At 53.6% G+C, this 21,257-nt stretch overlaps 2 protein-coding genes and 1 long non-coding RNA gene across 8 annotated transcripts in view; 1 reads left to right on the forward strand and 2 right to left on the reverse strand.

Annotated features, from left to right (window-relative positions):
* Positions 1-1,980: 1,980 nt before the first annotated feature.
* On the reverse strand, positions 1,981-7,406 carry CDIPT (CDP-diacylglycerol--inositol 3-phosphatidyltransferase). 3 transcript variants are annotated; one of them, XM_003918694.5, is made up of 6 exons: positions 6,478-7,406; positions 6,249-6,383; positions 4,787-4,940; positions 3,958-4,039; positions 2,797-2,878; positions 1,988-2,689 (listed from the first exon to the last, which is right to left on the reverse strand). In XM_003918694.5, exons 1-6 carry the CDS (start codon positions 6,518-6,520, stop codon positions 2,544-2,546), a joined length of 642 nt encoding a protein of 213 aa, XP_003918743.1. In that variant the 5' UTR covers positions 6,521-7,406; the 3' UTR covers positions 1,988-2,543. The 3 variants fall into 3 exon arrangements, with proteins under 3 accessions (XP_009197121.1, XP_003918745.1, XP_003918743.1); XM_003918696.5 differs by lacking the exon at positions 6,249-6,383 and having other exon boundaries at positions 1,984-2,689; XM_009198857.4 differs by lacking the exons at positions 6,249-6,383; positions 6,478-7,406 and having other exon boundaries at positions 1,981-2,689; positions 4,787-5,932.
* A 68-nt stretch (positions 7,407-7,474) lies between these two features.
* On the forward strand, positions 7,475-12,073 carry LOC116271306. 3 transcript variants are annotated; one of them, XR_004179817.1, is made up of 6 exons: positions 7,475-7,748; positions 7,940-8,054; positions 8,392-8,539; positions 8,824-8,857; positions 9,058-9,106; positions 11,874-12,073. It is a non-coding gene; the product is annotated as an uncharacterized LOC116271306 (long non-coding RNA). The 3 variants fall into 3 exon arrangements; XR_004179816.1 differs by having other exon boundaries at positions 7,967-8,054; XR_004179815.1 differs by having other exon boundaries at positions 7,475-7,669; positions 7,967-8,054.
* Positions 12,074-15,720: 3,647 nt separating this feature from the next.
* SEZ6L2 (seizure related 6 homolog like 2) overlaps positions 15,721-21,257 on the reverse strand; it is a 30,479-nt gene continuing 24,942 nt past the window's right edge. The window contains exons 13-18 of one of the 2 annotated variants that reach the window (XM_003918700.4): positions 18,094-18,285; positions 17,796-17,987; positions 17,251-17,289; positions 16,955-17,072; positions 16,760-16,856; positions 15,721-16,283 (exon numbers count right to left, since the gene is read on the reverse strand). In XM_003918700.4, the coding sequence (XP_003918749.1) occupies positions 16,254-16,283; positions 16,760-16,856; positions 16,955-17,072; positions 17,251-17,289; positions 17,796-17,987; positions 18,094-18,285 (668 nt within the window). In that variant the 3' untranslated portion in view covers positions 15,721-16,253. The remainder of the gene's footprint in view (positions 16,284-16,759; positions 16,857-16,954; positions 17,073-17,250; positions 17,290-17,795; positions 17,988-18,093; positions 18,286-21,257) is intronic. The other variant, XM_003918703.4, reaches the window with a different exon arrangement.

The following is a 21,257-nucleotide window of genomic DNA, read 5'->3' on the forward strand; positions in this document are numbered from 1 at the left end:
ACCAATCTCCTCTGCACTAACCCTCTCCAATCCCTACCAGCCTTCTACATGGGATTCCCAGCCCCTTCACCAAACCCTAGATCAGGTCCTAGGTGTCTTCTACTCCCACCCCCAGCGAGCACTTTCCTGTGTTGTTGTAGGGGAAGCCAGCTGCCCAGTACCCAGTGAATCCCCTGGGCCTAGCACAGGAATTGAGGCTCAGTACATGTCTGGTAAATTTCCGCTCTCTTGGACACGGGGGCCTCTGGGGCCACTTGGCTAAGCTATTATGCAGATAAAATGAGTAACATCTGCAAAGAACCCCCAGCACAGAGTCTGGCATACGGTACACTAGTTTAAAAACCACAGATGGCAGGGGATAGATGCCCAGAACAATGCCTAGTATAAGAGCCCACAAAAAGAGGGAACAGTGTTTCTCAACATTACTGGAAGAATTCCCCGGCATTCAAATTGCAGGCTTCTGGGCCCATCCCTAGAGCCTCTAACTCTGAAGGTTGGCTGCAGGGTCCAAGAAGTTGCACCTATTTTATTTTTTGAGACATCTTGTTCTGTCATCCAGGCTGGAGTACAGTAGCATGATCATGGCTTACTACAGCCTTGACCTCCCAGGCTCATTCAATCCTCTCACTGCAGCCTCCTCAGTAGCTGGGACTAAGGCATACACCACCACACTTGGCTAATTTTTTTTTTTTTTTTTTTTTTTTTTTTTAGAGACGCGGTCCTGCCATGTGACCCAGGCTGGTCTTGAACTCCTGGGCTCAAGTGATCCTCCCACCTCAGCCTCCCAAAGTGCTAGGATTACAGGCCAGGTGTGAGCCTCCAAGACGGGCCAAAGTTGTTTTTTTGTTTTGTTCTTTTGAGACTGCCTGGCTCTGCCTCCCAGGCTGGAATGGCACCATTATAGATCACTGCAACCTCTCCCTCCCGCCTCCCAGGCTCAAGCCATCCTCCCACCTCAGCCTCCTGAGTAGCTGGGACCACAGGCACATGTCACCACACCTGACTAATTTTTGCATTTTTTGTAGAGATGGGGTTTCACCATGTTGGTCAGGCTGGCCTCGAACTCCTGCACTCAAGCAATCCACCCAACCTTGGCCTTCCAAAATGCTGGGATAACAGGTGTGAGCCACCACACCTGGCTTGAATTTGCATTTTAAAGAAATATCCAGCCAGGCTTGGTGGCTCACACCTGTAATCCCAGCACTTTGGGAGGCTAAGGTGGGAGGATCACTTGAGGTCAGGGGTTTGGGGCTACAGTGAGCACTCCAGCTTGGACAACAGAGTAGGACTCTGTCTCTGAAAAAAAAAAAAAAGAAAGAAAGAAAGAAAAGAAAAGGGAAGAAAAAAGAGAAATAGAAATATTCCACAGGCAGTCTAAGGACCACACTCTGAGAAACCAACTCATTGACAGATGAATATTTATTAAGCAGCTACTATATGCCAGGTTCAGGTTGGTCTTATTCTAGGGATACAGAAGGGAACAAGAAAAGTCTGTGCCTTCATGGAGTTTACATTCCAGTGAGGGTAGAAAATACCAAGAATGTAAATACATGTAGACGGTCAGTGAGATCAAACAAGTGGGGGACACTGCATGAGCGTGGGAGGCAGGAGGGCCTCTCTGTGAGGTCACTGTGGATAGACGGAGAAGCCAGCCAGCAAACTGGAGGAAAAGCACCCAGACGGACGTCCTTCCCTAAGCTCCCTCAACCCAGGCCCTGAGCCAAGAATATCTGAAAAGGGCCAGGCGCGGTGGCTCAAGCCTGTAATCCCAGCACTTTGGGAGGCCGAGTCGGGCGGATCACGAGGTCAGGAGATCGAGACCATCCCGGCCGACACGGTGAAACCTCGTCTCTACTAAAAAATACAGAAAACTAGCCGGGCGAGGTGGCGGGCGCCTGTAGTCCCAGCTACTCGGGAGGCTGAGGCAGGAGAATGGCGTGAACCCGGGAGGCGGAGCTTGCAGTGAGCTGAGATCCGGCCACTGCACTCCAGCCTGGGCGGCAGAGCGAGACTCCGTCTCAAAAAAAAAAAAAAAAAAAGAATATCTGAAAGGAAAGCAAGTCAAATAGTGAAGTCCCGCGAGGACCAGGGTAGGCAGGACAGAGAAGCCGGCAACGGGGAAGGCTGTGGACGGCTTCTTCCCTCCAGGCACGGTGCCCCAGACTTGCTCTAGCTGGGGGCAGAGGTCTGACTCCCCTGCCTTTCGGGAAACGCGGCCCTCACACCATCTCCCTCACTCAACTGTCCCTAGCATCTCGGACCCCAGGGCTGAGCCAGCAGGGCGTGACGCTGCCCGGTGCTGGTACCCCAGGAGCACTGCCTGTATGCATGGGGCCTCCCGCGTAACCTCCCTGATTTGAGGCCTGGGTTCTCAGGATCCCAGAGAACGTGACGTCACCAAAGAGAGGCTGACCCCCATCCCAGCAGGTAGAACAACACATGAGGAAGGCGTGAGACTGGGACCTCCTAGCAGCGGGTGGGGAGCTGTGTGGCACAGCAAGACTCCCAGGGCAGGTGGGCAGCCAGGACCCGGGGCTCCTGCGTCACTTCTTCTTGGCGCGGTCTGCTGCGTCTAGGGCAGCTATGTTGCGGGCAGCTGTGATCAGGTGGATGACACTGATGAGCGACTTCAGCAAGGCGATGGGGGCAGTGACCCAGAGGCCCATCCGGAACAGTCCCACGGAGCCAACTGCAGGAAGGCAGCAGGGAAGTTCGGGGCCCGAAGGAGGGGGCCTCCATCTCCCTGGGCAGCCCAGATCCCCCTCCCATCCTCCTGCCCCGCCCCTCATCTCATACCTAAAGGTCCCTCAGAGAAATGGAACAGGTAGAGGAGGCAGTAGAAGAGTTCATTCCCAGCACACAAGGTGAACAGAGCAGGCTGCACACACAGCAAACAGGCCACATTAGCAAGAGGTAGGCATGTGCCACCCCCTGCCCCCCAGCACTAATGAGGGTGCAATCTCAGCAGATTATTATTTTTTTTCTTTTTTAGAGACACGGTCTCGCTCTGTCATCCAGGCTGGAATGCAGTGGTATGATCATAGCACTGCAGCCTCAAAACTCCTGGTCTCAGCCAGGCGCGGTGGCTCATGCCTGTGGTCCCAGCACTTTGGGTGGCTGAGTCAGGCAGATCACCTGAGGTCAGGAGATTGAGACCAGCCTGGCCAACATGGTGAAATCCCTCTCTATTAAAAATACAAAAATTAGCCGAACGTGGTGGCGGATGCCCGTAGTTCTAGTAGTCCTAGACTCCTAGTAGTCCTCAGGAGGCTGAGGCACAAGAATCGCTGGAACCCAGCAGGCAGAGGTTGCACTGAGCCAGTAACACGCCAATGAACTCCAGCCTGGGTGACAGAGTGAGACTCTGTCTCAAAAAAAAAAAAAAACCTTGGTCTCATGCAATCCTTCCACCTTAGCCTCCTAAATAGAGACTACAGGCGTGCACCACTGTGCCTGGCTAAGCTAATTCAAGGGTTTGTGTGTGTGTGTGTGTGTGTGTGTGTGTGTGTGGAAACACAGTCTCACTTTGTTGCCCAGGCTGGTCTCAAACTCCTGGTCTCAAGCAATCCCCCCACCTCAGCCTCCCAAAGCGCTGAGATTACAGGCATGAGCCACCATGCCCAGCCATTATCTTTTTTAAAATCCTTCCAGAGGCTGCCTGTGTTCCTGAAATCAAGTCCACACTCCAGCCCTGCAAACCTCTCTGGCTTATCTCCCTCTCCTCTTTCAGTCCCTCCTCTTTGCAGGCCTCATTCCCACTTGTTCCCTGGAGTAATTCACACAGGCCTTCCCCACCAATCCTCCTCCTCCACACCTCAGCTTACAGGCCCCTCCTCCTGGAGTGACTGGGCAGGCCCTGCTCTGTGCCCTTGCTTTCTCCTAGTCTAGGACCAGGGTTCAGCCCAGGGCTTCCCACAGCCAAGAGCCTGAGGGGCAGGGTGTGCAGGAAATGCCTACCCTCGAGGTGTAATAGATCCGAAGCACTGGATTCCCGGACAAGTCGATCATCTTGTGACTCTCACTGCCTCGGACCACAGAACTTAGGGAGAAAACAGGGGAACCCATGAGGTTTCATGACCACTACCGTGCATCCAATCCTCATGGTAACACCTATTGTACAGATGGAAAACTGGGCACGGCTAAGGACCAATATCCTGCCCAAAGCCAGTTACCTATTTCGGGGCAGGGTCAGGATTCAAATACCACATTTGAAAGCTCCTATGCCCCTTCCTATGAGCTGTCACCTATTTGGAATCCTAGAATATCCAGCCAGAAGAGTCCTAAGAATTGCTTAATGCAACTGTAAACATGACTGAAGCTTTTTTTTTTTTTTTTTTTGAGACGGAGTCTCGCTCTGCCGCCCAGGGTGGAGTGCAGTGGCGTGATCTCGGCTCACTGCAAGCTCCACCTCCCGGGCTCACGCCATTCTCCTGCCTCAGCCTCCCGAGCAGCTGGGACTACAGGCGCCCGCCACCGCGCCCGGCTAATTTTTTTTTTGTATTTTTAGTAGAGACGGGGTTTCACCGTGGTCTCGATCTCCTGACCTTGTGATCCGCCCGCCTCGGCCTCCCAAAGTGCTGGGATTACAGGCGTGAGCCACCGCGCCTGGCCAGCATGACTGAAGCTTTAAAGAGAGGCGTGTTTGCCCGGGGTCCTTCTACAAAGCGGAGCTAAAATGGAGCCCTTCCAGGACGCCTAGTGCCATCCCAGACACCCTTCCATCTAAGCTCAGCCCACCCCACTGTAGTGTCTCTAACTGGCCAAGGTCCCCAGAATCGCGGCAGACCTGTGGAGGTGCAGCCAGTGACTGGCCACATCCAAACTCATGCTGAGTTGGAAGAACAGCGTGGCTCGAGGGTACAGCAGGGCCAGGTTGACCAACAGGCACATGGTGGAGCAGCGGTCCGTCAGCATGTCCAGCATGGCCCCAAACCGGGTTCCTGGAAGATTAGGTGGGCAGGGGCTATTATGGCACAGAGACTGCAGGACAGGTGCCCATATTTGGTTTATCACTCTCATGCAGGGTGTAAACGAAGACTGGGAGTGTCCACCTGCCTGGGGAGGAACGCAGGTTGGAAAACAGGCTGTGTGTGAGGTTAGTGAGCAAAGGTCACCATGGCATGAACTGAGAAAGGCATGAGAGTGAAGGGAACAGGGTAGGAGGAGAGGAAAGCTATGTCTGCAGCTCATCAACCCCAGAACCAAGGCTCCAGGGCTAGAAAAAGAGACTTGATGCCTCAGGGGAAGCCTTAGAGTTGGGTGTGAAGAACAGATTAAAAAATTAGTCAACCCTCCAAGAGCCATCACCCGTCCCTCTCCATCCTCCCTCTAAGCATGCCTTCTGGAACCCCAACTACTTATGCAGGGCACACAGTAGGCCTCCAGGAAACACCTGTTGATAGAACTTTTTTTTTTTTCCCCGAGACAGAGTCTTGCTCTGTCGCCCAGGCTGGAGTGTGAAGGCACAATCTCGGCTCACTGCAACCTCCACCTCCCAGGTTCAAGCAATTCTCCTGCCTTAGCCTCTTGAGTAGCTGGGATTACAGGCACACGTCACCAAGCCAGCTAATTTTTGTATTTTTTGCAGAGACAGGGTTTCACTATGTTGGTCACTCTGGTCTCGAACTTCTGACCTCGTGATCCGCCCGCCTCGGCCTCCCAAGTGCTGGGATTACAGGCGTGAGCCACCGCCCCTGGCCTGAATGGACTTGTGTTCAGAGAGACCTCCAGCAGCGCCATGGCCACGTCATGTCTTGCTAATCCACACCTCTCACAAGCAGTGAGTTCTCAAGAGCTAGCTTAAATCCCTTCTGCTACAAAATCAGGCCATTCTTGCTGGGCGCAGCACTTTGGGAGGAAGGCAGGAGGATCGCTTGAGGCTAGGAGCTGGGGACCAGTCTGGGTGACACTGCAAGACTCAGTCTCTACAAAAATTTAAAAATTAGCCAGGTGTGGTGGCACGCGCCTGTAGTCCCAGTTAATCAGGAGGCTGAGGTGGAAGGATTACTTGAGCCCAGGAGATGGGGGCTGCAGTGAGCCATGATCGCACCACTGCACTCCAGCCTGTGACAGAGCGAGACGCTGTCTCAAAAACAAAACACAAAACAAAACAAAAAACCCCAGGCCATCCTGTTCTGCTTTTTTCAGAGATGGGAATGACAGCCCTCTGACTCTGAGGTCCTGAGGAGGCAGGGAAGGGAGCAGGGGGTTGTTGGGCCCCAAGGCTGGCTGAGAGGGGTGTCTGTCACCTTGATTAAGAGCGCGAGCAGCGTGTCCATCGAAAGCGTCCAGCAGGCCGCTGAGCAGGTAGAAGGAGGAGGCCGTGAGGGGGCAGGAGGGCATGAAGTAGAAAGAAATGATGGCGAAGACAATCCGGGCATAACCTTGGAACGGGACGCGGGGAAACAGGGCAGGATTAGGGAGTCCGCCAAGGCCCCTCGCCCTCTAGTCCGGCCCGGGGCCGCGGGCAGCACTCACCGATGAGGTTGGGCACGAACAGGAAGATATTTTCGTCTGGCATCGCAGCGCCTCCCTTGCTGCCCCGGGCCTGCTCTGAAGATGCCAGCGCTGTCCCAGCCCCGTCGCGCGGCCTCAGTCTCCGGCCCGGCTCATCGGCCGCACCACCTGCGCCCTGGACCCCGCCGCCCCAACCCGGCCCCAGATGCTGAATCCCGCAGCCGTCGGGAGCATGGGCCGGCCCCGAGACGCGCAGGGCGCAGGGGGCGCGCGCAGCCCGCCCTTCCTACCCGCAACCCCCCTCGCCTCTGCCCGCCCCGCAGGCGCTCCGGGCCTCCAGCTGCGGTCGCCGCTGCTCCAGCTGCGCGTGGCTTTCGGGAACCTCCTCCTCCGCGCCGGTCGTTGCAAAATTGGAGAGAGGAAAAAGTGGCTTAAAAAATAGTTGCGGCCCCTTTTAAGCCTGTTCGCTTCCTTTCCCTTTTCCTCCCTCCGCCCCTCTCCCTTGGCTCGTACCAAGGCGCAGAGGGGGAGAGGGAGGAAAGAACCATTGACGTCGAGCAAAGGCAGAAACGGAAAAGGAAAGAGCAAAAGAGAAAGAGGCCGAATAAAAATATCTGCTTTCCTTTTCTGGAGGGTGTGACTTCCTGGAGACAAAAATAAGGCGATAAAATTCCTCCTTCTGAGTCTTTGCATCCCCGAGAGGCCAGGATAGTTGGTGCAGTCCTCACTTTTCTCCCCGCCCCCTAAGTCTGCAGCCGCCTTTGCTCTCGCAGGCTCCAGGCGGCTAGAGAGGCTCCAGAGCGCCCTGAAGCCGGCTTGCTTCTCGCGTGCCCCTTGTGATAGGAGGATTAGATCGCAGACTCCACCCTGCGTCATCCTCCCAAACTTCTCAAGCGTCTGGCGCTTGGGGTCACTGCCCCCAAGGAGGCACCTGGAGGGGTACTGAGGGGACGCTGGAGGAGCAAACGGAGCGAGCTAGGAAATTCCTCTGTCTTTAGTTCTAGAACCCCTGATCTCCTAGCAACGAGGCTGCGGAACCTCCGCAGACTCCAAGGGTTTTTTAGCGGCCGGTAGCAACACGGAGCCGGCTCCCCCTTTTCCAGCCTTCCTCCCCATCTCCCATTCCCCGTCCCCCACGACCTATACCAGAGGTCCTTAGGCCTCCACGTCTCCCCTTCTGCCTAGTAGCCCAAGGTTTCCACCCATCTGCCAGGTCTGGGGCGTCAAGTTGGCTGCCTTAGCTTGGGAAGGGGCTTGAAAGGGAAGAAACGAGAGGCCCACCAGGCGAAGGGGTGAGGTGTGGGGGGTTGCGGGAGTTCCCTCTCACTCCCGAAGATATAAAGCAACGTTTATTATTATTATTATTATTTTCTTGAGAGAGAGAATGAGGCAGCGGGATGTTTCCTCTAAAGGCCTTGTTTAAACCTGGGCCCGGGCAATGGTGGTGAGCTGAGTTCTGGGGTACAGCGGGCCGGTTTCTCAGGTCAACACAGGCCTCGACTGTTCCCAGGGGGATGGCGTCCACTCCGATGGGGAATGAGGGGGAGAAGAAGAGCAGCTGGCCGTCTCAAGCTGCACCCTCCTTGAGAGGAGGTCCGGTGAGCACTGCAGGGGGCCCTAGAGGTGGGAGTGTAATGAAGTGAAGGCCTCCCAGGCAGAGGCACCCCGTCCCAGGTCTGAGCCACAAGCCCTGAGACTCTAGCTTCAACCCTGAGTCCTGAAGCCCAAACCCATAGCTCTCAACACTAGGCCCTGACTCTAAACCTCCACCAAACCCCACTCCTCCAGATTCAGAGCCTTCTAGCTAAATCTCAAGGCCCAGTCCTTCAAGAGCAAGCTCCTTGGACCCACAGGCCCCAGCCTGGGAACTCCTACACCCAGCACTTCCATGTGGGAGCTCCCAGGCTGAACCTCTCCGACTTTTCCTTTACCCAGGCTTCGTTGTCTCGTTCTGAGGAATACTTGTCCCGGATTAGTGCAGAACTGACGGAGGAGGCTTTGTGCACTGCTTGTTGCCACTTGAACCCTGTGCCCATCAAAAAAAAACAGACACAAGACCAAGCGACTCAGATATCCAAACGTGGTAACCCCCTGCCTCAGGACTATGGTGTCTAGAGAACCGCAGCCCCCATCATGCCTGGTTCCAGTCCCTGACCCTGCCCACCCCTAGCTGAACTCTCCAGGAGTCTGTGCCCATCTCGACCATCTCACAGCCAGCCCTAGGACCTGTGAAGTGCCCCTCTTACCCGCTAACCCAGTACCCACTCCTCACTGCTGGCTGAGAATCCCTTTACCCCGTCTGCCCTGGCCACACCTCTTCCTGGCCATGGGGATAGTCCTTTCTCTGACTAGGTCCTCTACTTCCAGCATTCTTCACCAAGACCTGAGGCACAGACACCCGGTGAGTGAGGCTTCAAGGGAGATGCTCTTTGTTCTGGGAGAGAGATGGGGAACCTGGAGGGGAGAGAGCGAGGGTTTCACAACATCCCAGCAGGGTAGGGGAATTTTTGAACCCTGCACTTCCATTCTATTCTGCCCTGATCCTCAAATTCTGAGTTCTCAGCCCTCTCCCCTCTCTTCCACCATCTCCCGCTCCGACAGAAGCCGTACCTGCAGCAAGGCACACCCCCTGCCAACTCCTCGTGAAAAGGTACATGCAGGGTCCATGGCTGCCAAGGCTATTCGATATTAACCAAACCTTTTGAGTTTGCACTATATGCTGGTCCCTGTCTTAGGAGCTTGGGACACAGAAATGAATGATACAGTCTCGGCCCTTGAAGAGTTCAGTTCAGTGTGGGGACAGACAAGGAAATGGCCAATTATAATACAGTATGGATAAGTTTCCATAATAGAAATGGACACAGTGGGATATTACTCTCGTCCCAACCTTAATTGGGACAGGAAGGAAAGGAACCATGGAGCTGCTGCTGCTTTTTTTTTTTCCTTTTGAGACAGAGTCTTGCTCTGTCACCCAGGCTGGAGTGCAGTGGCACAATCTTGGGTCACTGCAAGCTCCAATTCTTGGGTTCACACCATTCTCCTGCCTCAGCCTCTGGAGTAGCTGGGACTACAGGCACCTGCCACCACACCTGGCTAATTTTTTTGTATTTTTAGTAGAGACGGGGTTTCACCGTGTTAGCCAGGATGGTCTTGATCTCCTGACCTCATGATCTGCCCGCCTCAGCCTCCCAAAGTGTTGGGATTACAGACTTTGGAGCTTCTTGAAGGAGGTAGCACCTAAATAAATAATTTTCCACAGGGCGCAGTGGCTCACGCCTGTAATCCCAGCATTTTGGGAGGCTGAGATGGGCCGATGACTTCAGGGCAGGAGTTTGAGACCAACCTGGTCAACATGGTGACAGAGGTTGCAGTGAGCCAAGATTGCACCACTGCACTCCAGCCTGGGCGACGGTGAGACTCCATCTCAAAAAAAAAAGAAAAAAAAGAAAGAAAGAATTTTCCAGGAAAAAAGAAAAAAAAAAGAGGTTGGTAGGAGTCTTTCAAACAGTTGGAGTTACATGAACAAAGGCAAAGAGCAGTCTTCGCAGAGCCACTGTGAGCATCTGTGTGTACTTAGGGCAGGGAGATGCAGTTTAGCAGCTGGAGTCTACAGGCAAGGTAAGAGGGGACTCAAGAGACTTTGTGTGCCTTGTTTAGAGCCATACACACTTTCCTGGCTGGGTGTGGTCGCTCATGCCTGTAATCCCAGCATTTTGGGAAGCTGAAGCAGGAGGATCGCTTGCATCCAGGAGTTTGAGACCAGCCTGGGCGACATGGTGATACCCCAGGCATGATGGCGTGTGCCTGTGGTCCCAGTTACTTGGGATGTGGGAGGATTGCTTGAGCCCAGGAGTTCAAGAACAGCCTGGGCAACATAGAGAGACCCCATCTCTATAAAAAGTTAAAAAATTAGCTAGGTGTGGTGGCACAAACCTGTGGTCTCAGCTACTCAAGAGGTTGAGGCCAGAGGATCACTTGAGCCTAGCAGGTTGATGCTGCAGTGAACCATGATCATGCCACCGCATTCCAGCCTGGGTGACAGTGCAAGACCCTGTCTCAAAAAGGCAATTTTTTTTTTTTTTTTTTTTTTTTTGAGATGGAGTCTCGCTCTGTCACCCAGGCTGGAGTGCAGTGGCCGGATCTCAGCTCACTGCAAGCTCCGCCTCCCAGGTTTACGCCATTCTCCTGCCTCAGCCTCCCGAGTAGCTGGGACTACAGGCGCCCGCCACCTCATCCGGCTAGTTTTTTGTATTTTTTAGTAGAGACAGGGTTTCACCATGTTCGCCAGGATGGTCTCGATCTCCTGACCTCATGATCCGCCCGTCTCGGCCTCCCAAAGTGCTGGGATTACAGGCTTGAGCCACCGCGCCCGGCCTGGCAATTTTTTAAAAAAGTAAAAAAAGAAAGAAATAGTAGGAGGAGCTGGGCGTGGTGGCTCATGCCTGTAATCCCAGCACTTTGGCAGGCCAAGGCGGGTGGATCATGAGATCAGGAGTTCAAGACCAGCCTGGCCAACGTAGTAAAACCCTGTCTCTACTAAAAATACAAAAGTTAGGTCAGGCGCGGTGGCTCACGCCTGTAATCCCAGCACTTTGGGAGACCGAGGCGGGCAGATCATCTGAGGTCAGGAGTTCGAGACCAGCCTGGCCAACATGATAAAACCCTGTCTCTACTAAAAATACAAAAATTAGCTGAGCATGGTGGCATGCACCTGTAATCCCAGCTACTCAGGAGGCTGAGGCAGGAGAATCACTTGAACCCAGGAATTGGAGGTTGCAGTGAGCCACGATCGCACCACTGCACTCCAGCCTGGGCTGCAGAGCAAGACTGTCTCAAAAAAACAAACAAACAAAAAAAATTAGCCAGGCATTGTGGCACACACCTGTAATCCCAGCTACTCAAGAAGCTGAGGCAGAGAATCGCTTGAACCTGGCAGGCGGAGGTTTCAGTGAGTCGAGATCGTGCCACTGCACTGCAGCTTGGGCCACAGATCAAGACTCTGTCTCAAAAAAATAAAATAAAAATTAAGCACTTATTATGTGTCAGCACTGCTTGAGGGACTGGGGTGTTGCAGTAACCGAAACAGAGTTCCTGCTATCAAGAGGTTTAAAAAATTAGCCGGGCATGGTGGTGCACAGCTGTGCTCCCAGCTACTCGGGAGGCTGAGGTGGGAGGATCATTGGAGCCCAGGTTGAGGCTGCAGGAAGATATGATTACGCCACTGCACTCTAGCCTGGCTGACAGAGGGAGACCCTGTCTTAAGAAAAATAAAAAAGACATGAGCCTTGGGTCTAAAGAGTGAAAAGACTCTTTCTTGTCTCTTTTATGGAGCTCTTCCTAACAGTCAGTTGGGAAGATGAGCCCGCCCCTCTTTGATGCCCTTGGCTTCTCATGCCTCCCCCTGTTTTTGTCCCTAGAACATGCCTCAAAACTCCTCTTTTGCCACTCGTTAACCACTTCCGTTTGTGGGAACCTCCTAGTCATGAGCAGCAGCATCCCGAAGCCTTCAAAGTGTTCTGGATTCATCACACAACCCTCCAACCTCAGCCAGCAAGGAAACCACCAGGAATGAAAGCGCTTTAATAAAGAGACAGGGATCGTTGCCTCCCCCAGCTTGTGCAGTGCTCATGTGTGGTTTCTCTAGGGTGGAGATGCGGAACAGGGGGCCTTTTTTTTTTTTTTCCCTAGATGTGAGTGCTGGATGTGGGCATACATTGGAGTGTTTAGTTTTTTTTTTTTTTTTGAGGGCCGAAGTCACCAGCTCTACCCCGCCCAGGCTGGAGTGCAGTGTGGCCGGATCTCGGCCTCACTGCAAGCTCATACCTCCGGGTTCGCATTCTCCTGCCTCAGTCTCGAGTAGCTGGGACTACAGGCGCCGCCACCGCCCGGCTAGTTTTCTGTATTTTTAGTAGAGCGGGGGTTTCACCGTGTATTGAGATCGTCTCAATTCTGTTTTCGCTACGTCTCCATACTCGGCCTCCCAAGTGCACTGGGATTACAGGCTTGGGCAAGGCGGCGAGTGTTTAGTTTTTAAAAATTTTGTGGCCAGGAGTGATGGCACCGTGCCTGTAATCCCACTTTACAAATCGAGTCAGGAGTGGGGAACATGCAGCTAACCGCGGTGAAACCCTGTCATACTAAAAATACAAAAATGGCCAGGCGGTGGCTCAGCCCATCCCAGCACTTTGGGAGGCCGGGGTGGATCGAGGTCAGAATCGAGACCATCCTGGCTAACATGGTGAAACCCGTCTCTACTAAAATACAAAAAACAGCAGTGGTGGTGGCCGGTGACTGTAGTCCCAACTGCACTGGGAGGTGAGGCAGGAAAGAATGGCGTGAACCTGGGAGGCTGGGGCTTGCAGTGAGCGAGATCGGCCGCCACTGCACTCCAGCCTGGGTGACACAGCGTAGCTCAGATCTCAAAAAAAAAATAAAAAAATAAAAATAAATAAATAAATAAATAAAAATAAAAAATAAAAATACAAAAATTGGCGGGGCATGGTGGCTTGTGCCTGTAGTTCCAGCTACTCGGGAGGCTGTGGCAGGAGAATGAACCTGGGAAGCGGAGGTTGCAGTGAGCTGAGATTGCTTCGTGCACTCCAGCCTGGGCGACAGATGGAAGACTCTGTCTCAAATTTTTTTTTTTTGTGGGGACAGGGTCTCACTGTGGTACTTGGGTCTTGAACTCTTGGCCTCAAATGATCCTCCTGCTCGGCTTCCCAAATGCTGGGATTACTGGGATCACTGCACCTGGCCTGTTGACACAGATGAGCACATTGGTCCAGTCAGCCTCCTGGCCACACTCCAGCACATACAAGGTCTGAGCCTGTGGCATCGCGGGACTCCTCTTACTTCTGAAGAGCCACCTCTGCCAACACTGTTGGGGATGGGGACACTGACTGGCCTCTCCCCTCTGATCTTTGGGCTTCATGCCTGCGAGAACATATCCACACCCACTAGCGAGCAGACATTAGGCTTTTGCAGAGTTTGCGTTTAGCAATGCAAATGCTAAATTCATTTAGCATTTAGTATTTACGCGCTAAGCGCAAAACTGGCCGTTTATTGGAGCCTCCTGGGGAAGTCAATTCCCATCTCTGAGCCTTAGTTTCCTTATCTGAAAATGGGATTAATGGTCCCTGTCCGGTGGGGTCCTTTGGAGGTAAAAGACATAATTCCAAGTTCAGGCATGTGGTGGCTCATGCCTGTAATCAGGGACATATACCGGACAATGGGTGGGAGGATCACTTGAGGACAGGAGTTCGAGACCGTTTGGGTAACAAGTGAGCCCCCCACATCTAGAGCACTTGACAAGGGCAGCCAGGTGTGGTGGAGCACACCTGTAGTCCCAGCTGCTCAGGTGGCTAACGTTGGAGGATCACTTGGGCTAGATTCGAGGCTGCAGTGAGGCTATGATGGTGCCACTGCTCCAGCCTACACTACAGAGACACCATCTCTAAAGAATTCCTAAAAGCCGGCCGGTAGCGGTGGCTCAAGCCTGTAATCCCAGCACTTTGGGAGGCGGCGAGGTGAGTCAGAGATCGAGACCATCGCTAGCATGGTGAAACCCGTCTCTACTAAAATACAAACAGTGGCGCCTGTAGTCCCAGCTAGGAGGCTGAGGCGGAGAATAGCGTGAGCAGGGGAGGTGGAGCTTGCAGTGAGCGAGGGCTCGGCGCCACCAGCCTGGGCGACAGGCGAGACTCCGTCTCAAAAAAAAAAAAAAAAAAAAAAAAAAAAGAATAAAACAACAGGCGGTACGTAGTGACTCCCGCCTGTAATCCCAGCATTTTTGGGAGGCGAGGGTGGTGGGATCTCTTGAGGTCCAAGGGGATTCCCGAGACCAGCCTAGCCAACATAGTGAAACCCTGTCTCTACTAAAACACAAAAATTAACCGGGTGTGGTGGCAGGCTCCTATAATCCCAGCTACTCAGGAGGCTGAGGCAGGATAATCGCTTGAACCCGGTAGGCAGAGGTTGCAATGAGCTGAGATTGTACCACTACACTCCAGCCTGGGTGACAGAGTAAGACTCAGTCGCGAAAAAGAAAAAGAAAAAGAAAAAAAAACAACATAATGCATACAGTTTGCCTCAGATTCTCCTAAAAGTCCACCCCTTTCTGAATATTTCAGCATCCTTTCAAGTGTCCTAAAAATGTTTAATTGCATTTAAATATAAAATTTTAATTAGGCCAGGCAAGATGACTCATACCTGTAATCCCGGCACTTTGGGAGGCCCAGGCGTGCGGATCACTTGAGGTCAGGAGTTCGAGACCAGCCTGGTCAACATGACAAAACCCGGTCTCTACTAAAAATACAAAAATTAGCTGGGCATGGGTGCCTGTAGTCCCAGCTACTTGAGAAGCTGAGGCAGGAGAACGGTTTGAACCCAGGAGGTGGAGGTTGCAGCCATTGCACACCAGCCTGGGTGACAAGAGCGAAACTCCGTCTCAAAAAAAAAAGATAAAGTGGAAAAGGACACCCCCAAGGATATAAAACAAGTTCAAATTGGTAGATGGGTCACAGCAGATACACCTAAAATGTTAAAAAGATTGGGGTGGGGGGAAGAAATGGTGTACTTGAATAGATACAAAAATCCTCCAAAGGGGGTTGAATTTTAGGCAAACTGGTCATAAGATAAATTGAAAAGCCAGGCTTGGTGGCTCATGCCTGTAATCCCAGAACTTTGGGAAGTCGAGGAAGGAGGATTGCTTGAGGCCAGGGGTTCGAGACCAGCCTGGGCAACTTAACAAGATCTCATTTCTACAAAAATTTAAAATTTAGGCAGGCACCGTGGCTTGCACCTGTAGTCCCAGCCACTCAGGACGCTGAGGTGGGAGGATCCCTTGAATCTAGGAGTTTGAGGTTGCAGTGAGCTGTGATGGCACCACTGCACTCCAGCCTGGCCGGCAAAGCCAGGCCCTGTCTCTAAAAAGAAAGAAATTGAAAGCTGTTTGCCTCCTGCCCAGCAGTGAGAGAAGATGGGTGGCTCCTGTCAGTTCTCTTCCAGCTGGAAGAGGCCCACAAGGTCAAACAAGGCCTGGTGGAGAGGCCACTGCCGCCTGGAGTGAGGCTGGTCACAGGGAGGGCTTCACAGAGGTTGAGCCTAAAGCCAGGCTTTCTGACCCCAGGCCAGGTCTCCGGACACTGCCCTCTGCCCACTTTCGCATTTCCTCTTCTTTTTCAAATTGTTCCCCTTTCCCCAGCCCTCTCCACAGAGAGGTGGTCCAGCGCTCGGTGGCCGCCTCCCCACACCCCACCGGCCCAATTACAAGTCATGATTTTCTGTTTATTGCTCAAAAACAAGAATTCAGAAGCAAAGGTGGAGAGACTGTGGGTTGGGGAGATGGCAGGAAGGGGGCAAGGCCTTGTCCCAGCTCTCCCCTTCATCCTTCTTCTGACGTTCCTGGCTGGAGTCAGACCTAGGGCCAGGGCATCTGGGAGGGGGGCGCCTTCAAGGGAACAGTAGAGCTATCGGGGGCAGTCCTTGAGGGGTGCCCTGGGCAGGAGGGGGCGCAAGATTTGCAGGGGGCAGAGTTCCCCTCCCAGAATCCAAAAGCCAGTAGGGTGAGGGGCAGGTCCCTCGTTTGGCAACTGAGAAGAGGCGGCTTTGGGTGGCAGGATGCTGGTTTATTTACTGTAGGATCTCCAGGGCCATCAAAGCCCCCTCATGGGACGGGCAGACTATTTACACAGCCAGGGAGGAGGGCAGCCAGGAGGCAGAGACCGGGTCCCGTACTTCCCCCGGCCCGAATGAGGAGGGAAGGGGCGTCCTGGCTCCTGCAGCTGTAGTCTTGGGGTTCAGATGGAAACTTCATACTCCCGCGTATCCTGAAGACAGAGAGATCAGGTCAGTTGTTGGAGTCTGATAGGGGTGGAAGAGGCAGTCGAATGGGAGGAGGGGCAATGACCCTGGGTTTTAAAGTAACATTGACCACTGGGGACCGGGGGGCCACAGGGGCTAATCTGGCCAGTGAAAGTGTTTGGTTCATCCTATAGTGTCGTAAAATGACACAAGAATCTGAATTTCTGGCTTGTCTTGAATAATTGGAAGATCTGCCAGTTGTGCCTCAGTTTCGACTATGGGGTAGAGCCGTATTCTTCAGATGGGGCTCAAGTCCTCCACTTAGCCACAGTCCTCACTGCTCCCTATTATCCACACGTGGCTTGCTGTGCTCATTGACATGGCCTCTGTGGGCAGCTGAGTTTGAAATTCCCAAGACAGAGATTCCAGAGACCTTGCGAGAAGGTTATGGAGTCCTGGGAGAGCCAAGTGGTGGCTCTTCAGGGGCAGGGGAGGTGCTCACCCCAGCTTCATACAGCGGGTTGCTGAAGTCCGACTCCACGGTGATAGGGCTGTAGGAGTGGGAGCCGGAGAAGCCAAAAAGGGACTTTCCCTGAAGCCTGGGAAAGGGAGAGGATAGAGGAGCTTATGAACAGGGTTCGGTGCCAGGCCCACAAGATGTCTGCCCTGGCTGGCAGCCCCTGTGCAGGCTACTTACTTGGTGTAGTATATGTAAACGCCACTGCCGAGAACAATGACCAAGCCTAGAGGCAGCAAGATGGCCAGGGCCAGGTTTCCCCCTTCCAGCTGCCGTGATGGATCTGTGGTCTGGGTCACTATAGGAGGAGGAGAGGCCGGTGAGCTGTGGTTGGGCCCGGTCCTGAGCTCTCCCAGCCTCCTGCCCTGGGCCTCAAACCCTGGGCTTCATCCCTCCAAGGCCTGGCCTCCTGCCCCGGCCTCTGCCTTGCCCTCCCGACCTGGCCAGCCTGGGTCTCCACCTGTGCCCTCACTGACCTTCCAGTTTTCGGTTGTCCAGGAGCTCCTCATAGGCAACTGCAGGGAGAGGAGGGGGAGGGGATGGGGTCTGAGCCAGGGAGGGGAGGAGGCTGGGAGGGGCCGGGAGCCCAGTGAGGCTGGGCTGGACAGTCTGGTTCTCTCTGCCCTCTGCTCAACCTCAACTTTCTCTCTCCCTTGGTGGGGAAGAGAGAGGAGTGACCAGCACAGGGCCTTTGTCCTCTTTCTCCAGACCCCTAAAAAGTCAGGGTTCCTGGACAGTCTGAGCCAAACTTTAGAATTTGTCAGAGATAGGGAAACTGAGGCCTATCCAGAGAGAGCAAGGGATTTCCAAGCCAAGGCTCCCTCTACGACACCCCTGAGCCAATCCCATGACCTCACACGACCCGGGGCTTCTGGACACACCCATGAGGACTCGAGGCCACAGGAGGAGAACCGGGAGCTCTGTAGGGTCGCCCATTGGTCTCAAATGTGCTACCTGACTCTCCCAGCCCTGTCACTTCCCAGACACTGGTGTGCCCCTCCTGCCCTGTCTGGCCAGGCACCTTTGCAGAGTGGGGGCTGGCTGGTCCACTGGGAGGGGTGGCCGGGCACACAGGTGATGGTGACCTCGCCGATAAGCTCAAAGCCCTCATAGCAGAAGAAGCGCAGAGACTCGCCCGCCTGGTAGTGGTGCTTGTACAGCGTCTGGTAGCCATTCTCGGGAACCCCTGGGTTCAGGCACGGCTCGTACTTCACTGCGGGGAGCATGCCAGTCACATGCCAGCTGCACTACTGCGCACAGGGCAGACAGGCTGTCCCAGGGCTACCCAGCCACCCTCCCAGGGTGTGCTCCAGACTCACAGGCGCATTTGGGGACCCTGTCGCTCCACTTGGGTGTGCCTGTGTCCCGGCTGTAGCAGGTGAGCATGGCTGCCCCCTCGAGGCTGTACCCTGGCAGGCAGCGGTACTGGACGTGGGAGCCAACGGGGAAGCCAGCGTCCGAGGCGGTGCGGTGCCCGTTGGCAATCTCGCCAGGGTCAGCACAAGTCATGACTGGTGGCAGAAGAACAAGGTCACGGAGAGTGAGGGCCTTCAAAAATCAGCCTGGGCAACACAGAGAGACCCCATCTCTACAACAAATTGAAAAATTAGCCAGGAGTGGTGGCGTGCTCCTGCGGTCCCAGCTACTCAGGAGTTGGAGGTGGGAGGATTGCTTGAGCCCAGTAAGTCGAGGCTGCAGTGAATGGTGAGCGCACTACTGCACTCCAGCCTGGGTGACAGAGTGAGACACAGTCTAAAAAAAAAGAAAAGAAAATCTCCCAGAAGCCTAGGGCTGGGAGAGGCCTGAGCCTCGGGCCGTTTCCTCTGAACACCTCTGCACACACACGCGCTTCCCACCAATTCCTCAGAAGGAAGAGAGCATGAATTGGAAAAACTTAAAATGCAGTGCATTTATTTTCAGACCAGAATGACAGGCTTATTTTTTTTTTCAAAATTCAATGTATATTGTATTTCAGGCTTCTTTTAGAAAACAGTTTGCTTGGGGAAATCCCAAGCCCCTATCCTGGGGTGAAATTCAAAATATTTAACCACCATACCAGAGCATATGGGCCAAATCCCAGCAGGGTGAGCCCAACATGGCTTGTCATCTGTGGAACAGTAGCTGCCCTCTTTAAAGGGGGCGCAGCTCTTCTGTCCCCAGTACTCTCATTATGCCCAGCCTAGTTCACTCACATACACTGCCTGCCTGCAGGCGTTTGAGTTTACAACCCTGTTGTGAAGGAATCATAATCATAGCCATTTCTTGTATATAAGCCTGAGCTAGGTACCCTGCTAAACATTTTACAAACAAATATAATTCTGTGTGTGTGTGTGTGTGTGTGTTTGAGACGGAGTGTCTCGCTGTCGCCCAGGCTGGAGTGCAATGGCGCTATCTTGGCTCACTGCAAGCTCTACCTCCCGGATTCCCAGGCCTCAGCCTCCTGAGTAGCTGGGACTACAGGTGCCCGACACCACACCCAGCTAATTTTTTGTATTTTTAGTAGAGACGGGGTTTCACCATGTTAGCCAGGATGGTCTTGATCTCCTGACCTCATGAACCACCCGCCTTGGCCTCCCAAAGTGCTGGGATTACAGGCGTGAGCCATGGCGCCTGGCTTTTGGTTTTGTTTGTTTGTTTGTTTTTGAGAGTCTCGCTCTGTCACCCAGGCTGGAGTGCAGTGGCGCATCTCAGCTCAGGGCAACCTCCGCCTTCTGGGTTTAAGAGATTCTCCTGCCTCAGCCTCCTGAGTAGCTGCAGTTACAGGCGTTCGTTAGCACGCCCAGCTAATTTTTGTATTTTTTGTAAAGACAGGGTTTCACCATGTTGGCCAGGCTGGTCTCGAACTCCTGACCTCAGGCAATCCACCCACCTCAGCCTCCCACAGTGCTGGGATTACAGGTGTGAGCCACCACGGCTGGCTCCAAATATAATTCTTTGTTTTGGAGACGACAACTTGCTCTGTCACTCAAGCTGGAGTGCAGTGGTGAGATCACGGCTGACTGCAGCCTCAAACTCCTGGGCTTAAGCAATTCTCACACCTTAGCCTCCTGAGTAGCTGGGACTATAGGCATATACCACCATGCCTGGCTATATTTTTTATTATTTGTAGAGACAGGGTCTCACTATGTTGCCCAGGCTGTTCTCAATCTCCTGGGCTCAAGTGATCCTCCCACTTTGGCCTTCCAAAGCACTGCAATTTCAGATGTGAGCCACCACCTAGCACAAACATAATATTTTTTTTTTTTTTTTTTTTTTGAGACGGAGTCTCGCTCTGTCGCCCGGGCTGGAGTGCAGTGGCTGGATCTCAGCTCACTGCAAGCTCCGCCTCCCGGGTTCACGCCATTCTCCGGCCTCAGCCTCCCGAGTAGCTGGGACTACAGACGCCCGCCACCTCGCCCGGCTAGTTTTTTGTATTTCTTAATAGAGACGGGGTTTCACCATGTTAGCCAGGATGGTCTCGATCTCCTGACCTCGTGATCCGCCCGTCTCAGCCTCCCAAAGTGCTGGGATTACAGGCTTGAGCCACCGCGCCCGGCCACAAACATAATATTTAATCCCAATTATCTTGAGAGGCCAATGTCACTGTCATCTCCCTTGGAGCCCAGGGCTCTCAGGGCAGTCAAAGGACTTGGCCCATGGTCACTCAGCCAGGGAGTGGCAGAGCGGGAATCTGCCCAGGGTCACAGCCAAGGAGCACTGGACAGGGACTCAGAGATGTGGGTCCTGGCACACCTTCAGGCTCAATCTGCTGCCTTGGGCAGGTTCCCTCCTGAGCCCGAGGCAGCAGGGCCAGCCGAACTCTTAGCCTCATCCAGGCCTAATATCCTGTGAATCCTTCCAGGGGCGGGGAGCTGTGTCCAGCCCAAATCTGGCTACCTGAGGTTTCTCCCCTTGGTCCCACCATTGCTTTCAGATGCCACATGGAACTACAGCCCCACATCCTTGGGGCTGGCTTCTCAAAATTTGAAGAAAGTGACCAGCTGCCATTCCTTTCTGCTCTTCAATTTTCTTTTACTTTTTTCTTTTTTTTCTTTTTGAGATGGAGTATCACTCCCGTGGCGCAGGCTGGAATGCAGTGGCATGATCTCAGCTTACTGCAACCTCAACCTCCTGGGTTCAAGTGATTCTCCTTCCTCAGCCCCCTGAGTAGCTGGGATTACAGGCGTGTGCCACAACGCCCAGCTAGTTTTTTATTTTTAGTAGAGACGAGGTTTCACCATGTTGGCCAGGCTGGTCTTGAACTCTTGACCTCAGGTGATCCACCACACCTGGCCCTTTCTGCTCTTCTAAAATATATACACTCCCAACTCCTTTAAATGTGACCTCCTCTGTGAAACCTCCTGCCCCAGCCCTGAGAAAATTAGCCCACTGCTCTCCCCACAGTCCTTCCTCACACCCAGGGCAGCACGCACCCTGTGAAGTTTCCATCTGCGCTTCACAACCTGAGTCCTACTCCACCAATGGGGAAACCAAGGTTCAGAGA

This window comes from Papio anubis, chromosome 18 (assembly GCF_008728515.1).
Source record: "Papio anubis isolate 15944 chromosome 18, Panubis1.0, whole genome shotgun sequence".
NCBI classification, from domain to species: Eukaryota; Metazoa; Chordata; class Mammalia; order Primates; family Cercopithecidae; genus Papio; species Papio anubis.

Bases quoted from the DNA above. Each gene is read 5' to 3' on its own strand.
- CDIPT (XM_009198857.4), bottom strand. From the start codon at position 5,304: ATGGCTCTTGGAGGGTTGACTAATTTTTTAATCTGTTCTTCACACCCA. The intron at 4,040-4,786 runs GTCTGCCGCGAT...TTTCTCCCTAAG, and splicing joins CACTGGCTGCACCTCCACAG to TTCTGTGGTCCGAGGCAGTG. The intron at 2,690-2,796 runs GTATGAGATGAG...GCCTTCCTGCAG, and splicing joins TTTCTCTGAGGGACCTTTAG to TTGGCTCCGTGGGACTGTTC.